The sequence below is a fragment of the Kogia breviceps genome, chromosome 1 (genome assembly GCF_026419965.1).
Source record: "Kogia breviceps isolate mKogBre1 chromosome 1, mKogBre1 haplotype 1, whole genome shotgun sequence".
Lineage (NCBI taxonomy): Eukaryota > Metazoa > Chordata > Mammalia > Artiodactyla > Physeteridae > Kogia > Kogia breviceps.
Window position 1 is genome coordinate 33,797,760 of NC_081310.1, and position 12,250 is coordinate 33,810,009.

The following is a 12,250-nucleotide window of genomic DNA, read 5'->3' on the forward strand; positions in this document are numbered from 1 at the left end:
TTCTCTCTTTCTTTCTCTTTCTCTCTTTCTTTCTTCCTTCCTTCCTCCCTTCCTTCCTTTTCTTTCTTCCTTCCTTTCTTTCTTTCTTTCTTTTTCTTTTCTTTTCTTTTCTTTTCTTTTCTTTTCTTTTCATTTCTTTCTTTCTCTCCTACCCTCCCTCCCTCCCTTTCTCCCTCTTTCTTGTTTTTTTAAGTGTTTTTATTCTTGTCATTTCAGATTATAAAATAAAATTTATTAATTATTGAATGTGAACTAAATACAAGGTGCTTTTTAAACATTTATTTCTTTATTTTGAATTTTATTTTATTTATTTTTTATACAGCAGGTTCTTATTATTTATCTATTTTATATGTATTAGTGTATATATGTAAATCCCAATCTCCCAATTCATCCCACCACCACCCTGCCCCACCACTGCTTCCCCGCCGTGGTGTCCATATGTTTGTTCTCTACATCTGTGTCTCTATTTCTGCCTTGCAAACTGGTTCATCTGTACCATTTTTCTAGATTCCACATATATGCATTAATATATGATATTTGCTTTTCTCCTTCTGACTTACTTCACTCTGTACGACAGTCTCTAGGTCCATCCGCGTCTCTACAAATGACCCAATTTCATTCCTTTTTATGGCCATCTGTATGTCTTCGTTGGAGAAATGTCTATTTAGGTCTTCTGCCCATTTTTCGATTGGGTTGTTTGTTTTTTTAATATTGAGCTGCATGAGCTGTTTATATATTTTGGAGATTAATCCTTTGTCCGTTGATTCATTTGCAAATGTTTTCTCCCATTCTGAGGGTTGTCTTTTCATCTTGTTTGTAGTTTTCTTTGCTGTGCAAAAACTTTTAAGTTTCATTAGGCCCCATTTGTTTATTTTTGTTTTTATTTCCATTACTCTAGGAGGTGGGTCAAAAAAGATCTTACTGTGATTTATGTCAAAGAGTGTTCTTATGTTTTCCTCTAAGAGTTTTATAGTGTCCGGTCTTACATTTAGGTCTCTAATCCATTTTGAGTGTATTTTTGTATATGGTGTCAGGGAGTGTTCTGATTTCGTTCTTTTACATGAGCTGTGCATTGTTCCAAACACCACTTATTGAAGAGACTGTCTTTTCTCCATTCTATATCCTTGCCTCCTTTGTCATAGATTAGTTGACCATAGGTGCATGGGTTTATCTCTGGGCTTTCTATCCTGTTCCATTGATCTATATTTCTGTTTTTGTGCCAGTACCATATTGTCTTGATTACTGTAGCTTTGTAGTATAGTCTGAAGTCAGGGAGTGTGATTCCTCCAGCTCTGTTTTTTTTCCCTCAAGAGTGCTTTGGCTATTCGGGCTCTTTTGTGTCTCCATACAAATTTTAAGATTTTTTGTTCTAGTTCTGTAAAAAAAATGCCAGTGGTAATTTGATAGGGATTGCATTGAATCTGTAGATTGCTTTGGGTAGCATAGTCAGTTTTACAATACTGATTCTTCCCATGAACGTGGTATATCTCTCCATCTGTTTGTGTCATCTTTGATTTCTTTCATCAGTGTTTATAGTTTTCTGAGTACAGGTCTTTTACATCCTTAGGTAGGTATATTCCTAGGTATTTTATTCGTTTTGTTGCAATGGTGAATGGGATTATTTTCTCAATTTCTCTGATCTTTCATTGTTAGTGTATAGGAATGCAAGAGATTTCTGTGTATTTTTTTGTATCATGCAACTTTACTAAATTCATTGATTAGCTCTAGTAGTTTTCTGGTGGCATCGTTAGGATTCTCTATGTATAGTACGATGTCATCTGCTAACAGTGACAGTTTTACGTCTTCTTTTCCAATTTGTATTCTTTTTCTTTATTTTTCTTGTCTGATTGCCATGGCTAGGACTTCCAAACCTATGTTGAATAATAGTGGCAAGAGTGGACATCCTTGTCTTGTTCCTAATCTTAGAGGAAATGCTTTCAGTTTTTCACCATTGAGAATGATGTTTGCTGTGGGTTTGTCATATATGGCCTTTATTATGTTGAGGTAGGTTCCCTCTATGCCCACTTTCTGGAGAGTTTTTTCCAAAGATGGGTGTTGAATTTTACCAAAAGCTTTTTCTGCATCTGTTGAGATGATCATATGGATTTATTCTTCAATTTGTTAATATGTTGTATCACATTGATTGATTTGCATATATTAAAGAATCCTTGCATCCCTGGGATAAATCCCACTTGATCATTGTGTATGATTCTTTTAATGTGTTCTTGGATTCTGTTTGGTGGTATTTTGTTGAGGATTTCTGCATCTATATTCTTCAGTGATATTGGTCTATAATTTTCTTTTTTTTGTAGTATCTTTGTCTGGTTTTGGTATCAGGGTGATGTTGGCCTCATAGTATGAGTTTGGGAGTTTTCCTTCCTCTGCAATTTTTTGGAAGAGTTTGAGAAGGATGGGTGTTAGCTCTTCTCTAAATGTTTGATAGGGTTCACCTGTGAAGCCTTCTGGCTCTGGATGAAGAGTTTTAATCACAGTTTCAAGTTCATTACTTGTGATTGGTCTGTTCATATTTTCTATTTTTTCCTGGTTCAATCTTGGAAGGTTATACCTTTCTAAGAATTTGTCCATTTCTTCCAGGTTGTCCATTTTATTGGCATAGGCTGCTTGTAGTAGTCTCATATGATGCTCTCTATTTCTGTGGTGTCCTTTTAACTTCTCCTTTTTTATTTCTAATTTTATTGATTTGAGTCCTCTCCCTCTTTTTCTTGATCAGTCTGACTAAACGTTTATCAATTTTGTTTATCTTCTCAAAGAACCAGCTTTTAGTTTTATTGACCTTTTCTATTGTTCTCTTTGTTTCTATTTCATTTATTTTTGCTCAGATATTTATGATTCCCTTCCTTCTACTAACTTTGGGTTTTGTTTGTCCTTCTTTCTCTAGTTCCTTTAGGTGTGAGGTTAGATTGTTTATTTGAGATTTTTCTTGTTTCTTGAATTAGGATTGTATTGCTATAAACTTCCCTCTTAGAACTGCTTTTGCTGCATCCCACAGTTTTGGATCATCATGTTTTAATTATCATTTATCTCTAGGTATTTTTTGATTTCCTCTTTGATTTCATCGGTGATCTCTTGGTTATTTAGTAACGATTGTTTAGCCTCCGTGTGTTTGTGTTTTTTGTTTTTTTCCCTGTAATTTATTTCTAATCTAATAGCATTGTGGTCAGAAAAGATGCTTGATATGATTTCAGTTTTCTTAAATTTACCAAGGCTTGATTTGTGATCCAAGATGTGATCTATCCTGGAGAATGTTCCATGTGCACTTGAGAAGAAAGTGTAATCTGCTGTTTTTGGATGGAATGTCCTATAAATATCAATTAAATCTATCTGGTCTGTTGTGTCATTTAAAGCTTCTGTCTCCTTATTTATTTTCATTTTGGATCATCCTTCCATTGGTTTAAGTAAGGTGTTAAAGTCCCGCACTATTATTGTGTCATTGTTGATTTCCTCTTTTATAGCTGTTAGCAGTTGCCTTATATATTGAGGTGCTCCTATGTTGGGTGCATATATATTTATAATTGTTATATCTTCTTCTTGGTTTGGTCCCTTGATCATTGTGTAGTGTCCTTCCTTGTCTCTTGTAACATTCTTTATTGTAAAGTCTATTTTATCTGATATGAGTATTGCTACTCCACGTTTCTTTTGATTTCCATTTGCATGGAATATCTTCTTCCATCCCCTGACTTTCTATCTGTATGTGTCCGTAGGACTGAAGTGGGTCTCTTGTAGACAGCATATATATGGGTCTTGTTTTTTTATCCATTCAGCAAGCCTGTGTCTTTTGGTTGGAGCATTTAATCCATTCATGTTAAGGTAATTATCGATATGTATGTTCCTATGACCATTTTCTTAATTGTTTTGGGTTTGTTGTTGTAGGTCCCTTTCTTCTCTTGTGTTTCCCACTTAGAGAAGTTCCTTTAGCATTTGTTGAAGAGCTGGTTTGGTGGTGCTGAATTCTCTTAGCTTTTCCTTGTCTGTGAAGCTTTTGATTTCTCCATTGAACCTGAATGAGATCCTTGCTGGGTAGAGTAATCTTGGTTGTAGGTTCTTCCCTTTCATCCCTTTAAGTATATCATGCCACTCCCTTCTGGCTTGTAGAGTTTCTGCTGAGAAATCAGCTGTTAACCTTATGGGAGTTCCCTTGTATGTTATTTGTCATTTTTCCCTTACTGCTTTCAGTAATTTTTCTTTGTCTTTAAATTTTGCCAATTTGATTACTATGTGTCTCGGCATGTTTCTCCTTAGGTGTATCCTATATGGGACTCTCTGTGCTTCCTGGACTTGGGTGGCTATTTCCTTTCCCATGTTAGGGAAGTTTTCGACTATAATCTCTTCAAATAGTTTCTCGGGTCTTTTCTCTCTCTCTTCTCCTTCTGGGCCCCTATAATGCGAATGTTGTTATGTTTAATGTTGACCCAGAGGTCTCTTAGGCTGTCTTCATTTTCTTTCATTCTTTTTTCTGTATTCTGTTCTGCAGCAGTGAATTCCACCATTCTGTCTTCCAGGTCACTTATCCGTTCCTCTGCCTCAGTTATTCTACTAATGATTCCTTCTAGTGTATTTTTCATTTCAGTTACTGTATTGTTCATCTCTGTTTGTTCTTTATTTCTTCTACGTGTATGTTCTTTAATTCTTCTAGGTCTTTGTTAAACATTTCTTGCACCTTCTCAGTCTTTTCCTCCATTCTTTTTCCGAGGTCCTGGATCATCTTCACTATCATTATTTTGAATTCTTTTTTGGAAGGTTGCCTATCTCCACTTCAGTTGGTTGTTTTTCTGGGGTTTTATCTTGTTCCTTCATCTGGTACATAGCCCTCTGCCTTTTCATCCTGTCTATCTTTCTGTGAATGTGGTTTTTGTTCCACAGCCTGCAGGATTGTAATTCTTCTTGCTTCTGGTGTCTGCTCTCTGGTGCATGAGGCTCTCTTTCTTCTGTTTTAAATGTAGGCATTTATTACTATAGACTTCCCTCTTACAACTGCTTTTGCTATATTCTATAAATTTTAGTATGGTGTATTTCTGTTTTCAGTTTTCTCAAGATATATTTTGATTTCCTATTTGATTTCTTCTTTGATCCATTTGTTGTTCAGGAGACTATTATTTATTTCACATATTTGTGAATTTTTTAGTTTTTTTCTGTTACTGATTTGTAGTTTCATACCATTATGGTGAGAAAAGATACTTGATATTATTTTAATATTCTGAAATTGTTAAAACGTGTTTTGTGGACTAATATGTTATGAAGAATCCTAGAGAATATTCCATGTGCACTTGAGAAGAATATGTATTCTGCTGTTGTTCAATGGAATGTTCTTTATTTGGATGTAATGTTCTTTATGTCTGTTAGGTACACTTGTTCTACAGTGTTATTCAATTCCACTGCTTCCTTATTGATTTTATGTCTGGATCATTTATCCATTGATTAAAGTGTGGTATTAAAGTCCCCTACTATTATTATACTGCTGTCTATTTTTCCCTGTAGTTCCATTAATATTTGCTTCATATATTTAGGTGCTCTAATCTTGGGTGCATATATATTTATAATTATTATAGTCTCTTGATTAATTGACCCCTCTATCACTATATAGTGACCTTGTCTTTTTTATCCCTTCACTTTTTTTTAATAACTTTTTATTTTATGTTGGAGTATAGCTGATTAACAATATTGTGATAGCTTCAGGTGCACAGCAAATTGACTCAACCATACATATACATGTATCCATTAATCTTTAGGTGTCCTTAAAGCTAAAGTGATAATTCTGCTATTGAAGCTCTCTATTGAATATTTTCAGTTCTGTTATTGTATTCTTCAGCTCTAGGATTTCTGTTTGGTTATTTTTTTATGGTTTCTATTTCTTTATTAAATTTCTTATTTTGTCCATTTATTGTTTTCCTGATTTCATATGATTACTTATCTGTGTTATCTTGTACCTCATTGAGCTTCTTTAAGGTGATTATTTTTAATTCTTTGTCAGGCAATTTCTAGATCTCTGTTTCTTTCACACTGGTTACTGGAGCTTTATTAGTTTCCTTTGGTGGTGTCATATTGCCTGATTCTTTGTGATTTGTGTATCTTTGTGTTGGTGTTTGTGCATTTGAAGGAGCAAACACCCCCTTCCAATCTTTACAGACAGGTTTGGCAGGTAAAAACCTCTTGTCAGGTCTGCAGCCTGATGGAATTGCCTCTGGGATCACAGTTGAGTGAGGTTGGAACTAGGTCATGTGGTTGCTGCTGGGCCTGCAGCAGCATCTGTGGTTGGAAGGCCTTTTACCAGGGGCTCAGGTGGGCACAGACCCTGTTTGGTCCCTGGGAAAATGGAACTGCCTTCAGGACCTTGTTCATAGAGCTGGCACTGGGATAACAATCTACTTCAAGGTCCACAATTGGGTTTGCAAATGATAGGCCTGTTACCAAGTGTGTAGATGGGCGTGGCTCCCATCTAGCCCTTTGGAGGGCTCCCAGTGGGTCACTGGGTGGGTACCTGAGTGGGCAGAACTGCTCCTGAACTGCAGTTTTGAGGTATAGAACTAGGTAACAGGGCCATTTCAAGATCTGTAGTGGGACCAAGGTCTGCAGGCCAGCCACCAGGGCATGAGTGGATGTGACTCCCATCAGGTCCCTGGGCAGGCAAGACTACTCCTGGATCATGGCTGGGAGAAGGACGGAATTAGTTACAGGGCTGCTTCAAGATCCACAGTCAAACTGAGGTCTGCAGGTCAGCCTCCAGGGTCATGGACAGGCGTGGCTCCTCCTGGGTTCCTTATCAAATGGTGTTGGTGGCAGGATCAAGGTTAAGTGGGGTTGTAGCTGAGTCCATAAGGGGAGAAGGCTATTTCCAGGTTTGTAACTGAATTACAGTTAGTGAACCAAACATCTGAGCATGGACTTGCCTTCTCAAAACAGTCCTCCTTGGTCTTGACTTCCCCTTGGATTTTGCAAGTTCCTACTTTGATCCCAAAGCTCTCATAAAGGGACTTCTGTTTGTGGATGGCTGCCAAATTATCGTTGCTCTGGGGGAATCTGCTATTCTACCTTCTTGCTCCCTTGACTGTTTAATTAAAAAATATCTCTTGGAGAACTTTTTATATTAGTATAGAGAGAGTTTTTGCATCCTCTTTAAAAGAGATGCATAGTATTCTATTGTATGGATGTACCATAACTTATTGATTTCCTATTGATGGACATTATGGGTTGTTTCCAATCTTTTGCTACAACAGTGCATCAGTGAACATCCTGTACACATACCATTTCACCTGTAAACAAGTATATCTATATAGTAAATTCCCAGAGTGAGATTGCTGGATCAAAAAATATATGCATTTATAATTTTAATAAACATTGCCAAATTATCCTCTAGAATGGCTTTTCCAATTCGCTCTTCCACCAGCAATACATGATAGAGCTTGTTTCCCGCAGCCTTACCAATACATTATGTCATCTAAACTTGTGAGTCTGATAGGTGAAAAATAGTATTTGAGAGTTTAATTTACATATTTCTCTTACTGTGAGTGAGCTTGAGTATTTTTCAAGTGTTTAAGAGCTATTTGAATTTCCAGTTTTCTTTCTTTCTTTTTTTTTTTTTTTCGGTACGCAGGCCTCTCACTGCTGTGGCCTCGCCCTTTGTGGGGCAGACATGCCGGCTCAGCGGCCATAGCTCACGGGCCCAGGCGCTCCACGGCATGTGGGATCCTCCCAGACCGGGGCACGAACCCACGTCCACTGCATCAGTAGGTGGACTCTCAACCACTGTGCCACCAGGGAAGCCCTTCCAGTTTTCTTAATCCCACTCTCCCATTTCCTAATTTACAAAATAAGTAAAAGCTGTTTCTAACTTGTGGAGTTAAAGCAAAGCTCTTAGAAAGGTTTAACACAGTGCTTGGCAATAGGAAGCATTCAAGAAGTGGTAGCTGCTATTATTATTGCTGTTGTTACTACTACTATTATTATTATTTTTCTGAGTTCTCTTGGTGAGTTTGGAGTAAGTTCAGATTGTTTTGGAAAAGAAAACCTGAATGCAATCCAATACATGTATTACCATGAAAGCTGTCAACTCATGACATTTCACCCCATGCATCTAGAACCCTATGGAAAATGTCTTGAATCTGCACAGTAGTAAGAACCCCTCAAACTCACTTGTCTATGTTTGCTGGTATTATAGGTGCATAGTCCCAAATGACTTCCTCTGCAGCAATGAAGTATTTCCATCTCTTCATGTGCCGCCTCTGGTCTCGAGTTAGTATCTTAGGATTCCTGGTTTTCTTTGCACAGTTTTTAATGTCTATGTAAGCCTGCATCCCAGCTGAGTTAGGACATAAAGACAATGAAAGAATTTGAGAGAAGAAATTAAGGCTGATAAAATGTACATCTTTTAAATAAATTTGTGGAAGTTTTCAATAATAACAGTGAAAGTAATGCTCAGGCAACTTTTGAACATTTTGGTTTGAAGTTCTTTTAATACACTACGAAAGGAGCAAGGATTAAAAAGCGAGGGAAAGAGAGGATGGGTTAGGGGAAAATCTTGGAAAGCTATACTTTGTTTCTTACTGGGGAGGAAAATTTCTTGAAATTTCCAGATCCTTAAAACCTTACGACTTAGGTCATGTTGATTTCTCATATTTCCTATAACCTCTTCCTTTTATTTGTAAAATGAAGCTATTACTACTAGGTACTGTATGAAATTGTTCTTAAAAATTAAATAAGATAATACAGAAAGCACTTAACCTCAATAATGTTAGTTTTGCTGTTGTTTCATTAGTATTTGGGGCTTATATTTACAGGAACCATCTTCCTAACTGTTTTAAAGCAACAATGTGTAATAGACCATTAGTTATTTTGTTTACCTGGTACCATATAACAACCTAGGCTGATTTTTTTCCCCCACTAGAATTCACTGATGTTCTTTAAAGCTCACTCCTCAGCTGGTTAGATACTGTGTTTTTTCTATTCAACACACATCCACTGAGTTCCTCTTTGGGCCAGGCTCTGTGCTCATCTTGTTATGAAAGACAATTTTTTCATGTTAAAACTTTTACACTTTCTGTAACTCGGTGCTTCTATAAATTTACAGAAGTTTGACCGGTTCCAACACCTAGTTATTTTCCTTTAGCTGCATATTAAATAGCCCAAGAAAGAATATCTCTATGTATGTTTTTGTTTCCTTCCTCCTTTTAAGGAAGTAGAGACCTCTGCGGCTTTTGCATCACTTTAAAAATTCTTTGTCAATTTCTCTACTTCCTCCATCCCCAACTAATGAGCTATAAGTCTAAGAGCAAAGTATCTAAATTCTGTTCTCAAGGACTAAGGAATGTATGTCTGGAGTGTGGGTGGCTTGCAAGAGCAAAGGAAAATGAGGGAGTTAGTGCCTAGAATGAAAGGATCCTACATTTGTAAGCAAGACTGTTGAAAGAATTTCTTGCCTTGAAAATGTTTTGGGATGAGCGAAGATATGATCCACTTTCCCTCTAGGCTCACAGTCATGTTTGCAGTTGTGGACGTAGCACTGACGAGAGTGATGGCTGAGATCTTATGATGGTTTTGTTCCAGGACCTGGCCATTGAAATGAATGGAGAAGAGTTCTGGCCCAGAGCTCATTCCAATCAGATGCCAACTGATGTGGTCATGGATACAAACTGTTATATCTGAGGGAGAGAGAGAGAGGTGGGGGCCAAAACAGGCAGTCAGCAGTCTGTGATAACAAATTCACTCACCAGATACTTATTGAGCACACCCGCTTTGCATCAGGCATTGTGCAAGGTTCTGGGGGTATAGACACTCGCATTTTCATTCCTGCCCTAGAAAAGCAGACATCTGAGTGGTGGGCAAACAAGCAGTCACAACTCATTGCAATAAATGGTACTATAGAGCCCAGAGATGGGGGACATTAGTTTAGAAACACAGGGATTGCTAAAGCCAAGGAGAGAAGAAAGTAGGTGACCAACCATCCTGGTTTACTGAGGACTGAGGGGTTTCTCAGGAGGCAGGGTTTTCAGTGTTAGAATTGAGAAACTCCTGGGTAAGCCTGAGTAGTTGTTCACACTAGTACCAATCTGGACTCAGCTGGAGGGAATTGCCAGAGGCTCCAACAGGGCTGAGTTTAGGACCTAAACCTCTAATCCTTAAAGGGCTTGATTCTAACAGGAAGAAGATGTGAAGATGCTTTAAGGATTTTATACTGTTTCTTTACCCACTGGTTGATTGTTTTAATGACAAGGCAGTGAGTTACTGTGTGGGTTATAGGATCTCCTTAAAATGCAGTGGACAAATCCTCAGTATACTGGGTCACTGGGAGCGTTTCATGGATGGAGTAATGAGATGAGAACTCAGTACAAAAGCTGTTTGGCTCCTTCTTGCTCCCACAGTGACTCAGAAAATGCTGATTTGCTCTATGGGAGATTCCAACCTCTGGCTTCTATCCTTGGCTTGGGTTTTAAATTTCAGATCTATAATCACTCGATACTAGATCTTGGGGCCATGAATCGGTCCCTTACCCAAAGAGGGGCTAAGGGCTTGTCTTGTTTAGACCATTGTAAGAAGACCAATTCCTAGTATCACAGGTGAGAACAAGAAGCTGGAAGGTAGGAGGCTTTGGTGGAAGAATTTGTCTGCCTCCAATCAATGCTTATATTGGGTTGAGAATTTCATACATCTGTATTACCGTTTATCATATTTATTCAATTTATACTGCCCCATAAGGCAGTTTTACAAGCATTAACTTTTCTCAGTTTCTACTACCAGCTACTTTCTACCCCAGCTACTGTCTTTTTCAACTATAAATTCATAAATTCTATGCCCTCATAGAGTTATTAATTTTTATTGTTTCATATGGCTTATTTTGGCTTCTCCTTCTCTATATTTAGACAGATGATTTACTTTGCCAGGACACAGATACAATTTCTCTTTTGACCACTCCCCTCTAAGGCCTGTAGTACTAGACATGCTATGTTATCTGTAAAACAATTCTTAAACACCCTCTGCACCAGGATAGGTGATTAACCCATTTTTTTACGAAAGCACATTGAGACAACTAACTGCAAGGTGTGAACTCAGATGTGCTAACTCAGTTAACTAAGTTTTTAAACTCTGAATCAAAACCCAGGGTCATCTTAGTATATTTGTAATGACCTGGGTGGGAAGATAGAATCAAATGAAATGGAATACAATTTAAAAGCAATGTCCAGACCTCAACTCTTGACAAGTTTTATTTTTAGTAAGAGAAGCCATTTGTGATTTTCAGATATTGAAAACAGCCTCTGAGAAACTTAGTGTTTTGAAGCATAGTTTATTTAATAAAGTAATATTTTCATTTTTCCCATTTTTCCCCCACAGGATCTTTGGTTCTAGGTCATTTCTATCAGAGAGAAGTAGAAGTGGTTTGGGTGGGGATCAGTTTTTTTTTTTTCTCTTAACAATTGTTATGATTTTGCTTCTTCACAAGAGTCTACATGTAAATGAAAAGAGAAAAACATCCCATATGCCATTGAATATTACTCATCCATCATCTTTTGAAGTGCTAGTAGTATTTTTGTATGTTCGATATTTCTCCTAATCTCCTGTTCATCTTCACTGTAAGTGTCTTCATTGCATTCTTCCTGCTGACCCTTCCTGCTGCTGGCCTAGAACTCTGTTTTGTAGGGCTTCCTCTCTGGAAGAAAACATGGTCACCATGCAGCAGGGACCACACAACTCACTGAAGGACACTAAGCTGATATCCTAGATGTCTTCCTGGAGATGTAGACCAAGGTGAAACCTGCTCAGAGCACTACATGTAATAAGACTGCACACTCCTTCTCTTAGGTAGCTTCTAATATGTCTGTTGTACATGTTAGTTTAAAAAAGAAAAAAAAAATTAAATCTTGAGAACCACTGAACTAGATTACATTACCTTTCAGATTAGGAGTTTAAAAATAGTGAGTATGGTCAACTACCCTAGTGCCTTTAGGAAAACAATGGGATCAATGCTTCAACTATTTTTGGATAGCACACAGCCCATGTGTTACCTGGCATTGTCCCATTCACATAGCCATTGACTGTGTACATTAGGGATGATGTCTGGTTCCAGCTTTTACTTTCATCAAACACAGCAAACATCAGTACATGTTGCTTGTCAAACATCTTCTGTATCCCATCCTCAGTTAGGGTGCCTGTGAAAAAAGACATACTTTTAATAGCATCCCAGATAGAAGGTTCTCATTAGCTATTCCTAGATAACAGTTTAAGATAAGCAGCCAATCATAAT

General features: G+C 37.5%; 1 protein-coding gene across 3 annotated transcripts in view; it reads right to left on the bottom strand.

Moving 5' to 3' along the window:
• F5 (coagulation factor V) overlaps positions 1-12,250 on the bottom strand; it is a 78,108-nt gene that overhangs the window by 38,399 nt on the left and 27,459 nt on the right. For all 3 annotated transcript variants that reach the window (XR_010839895.1, XM_059042151.2, XM_067030411.1), the window contains 3 exons: positions 12,012-12,155; positions 9,432-9,653; positions 8,149-8,314 (listed from right to left, as the gene is read on the bottom strand). Coding sequence is in view for 2 of the 3 variants with exons in the window: in XM_059042151.2 (XP_058898134.1) it covers positions 8,149-8,314; positions 9,432-9,653; positions 12,012-12,155 (532 nt within the window). In the remaining variant the exon portion in view is untranslated. The remainder of the gene's footprint in view (positions 1-8,148; positions 8,315-9,431; positions 9,654-12,011; positions 12,156-12,250) is intronic.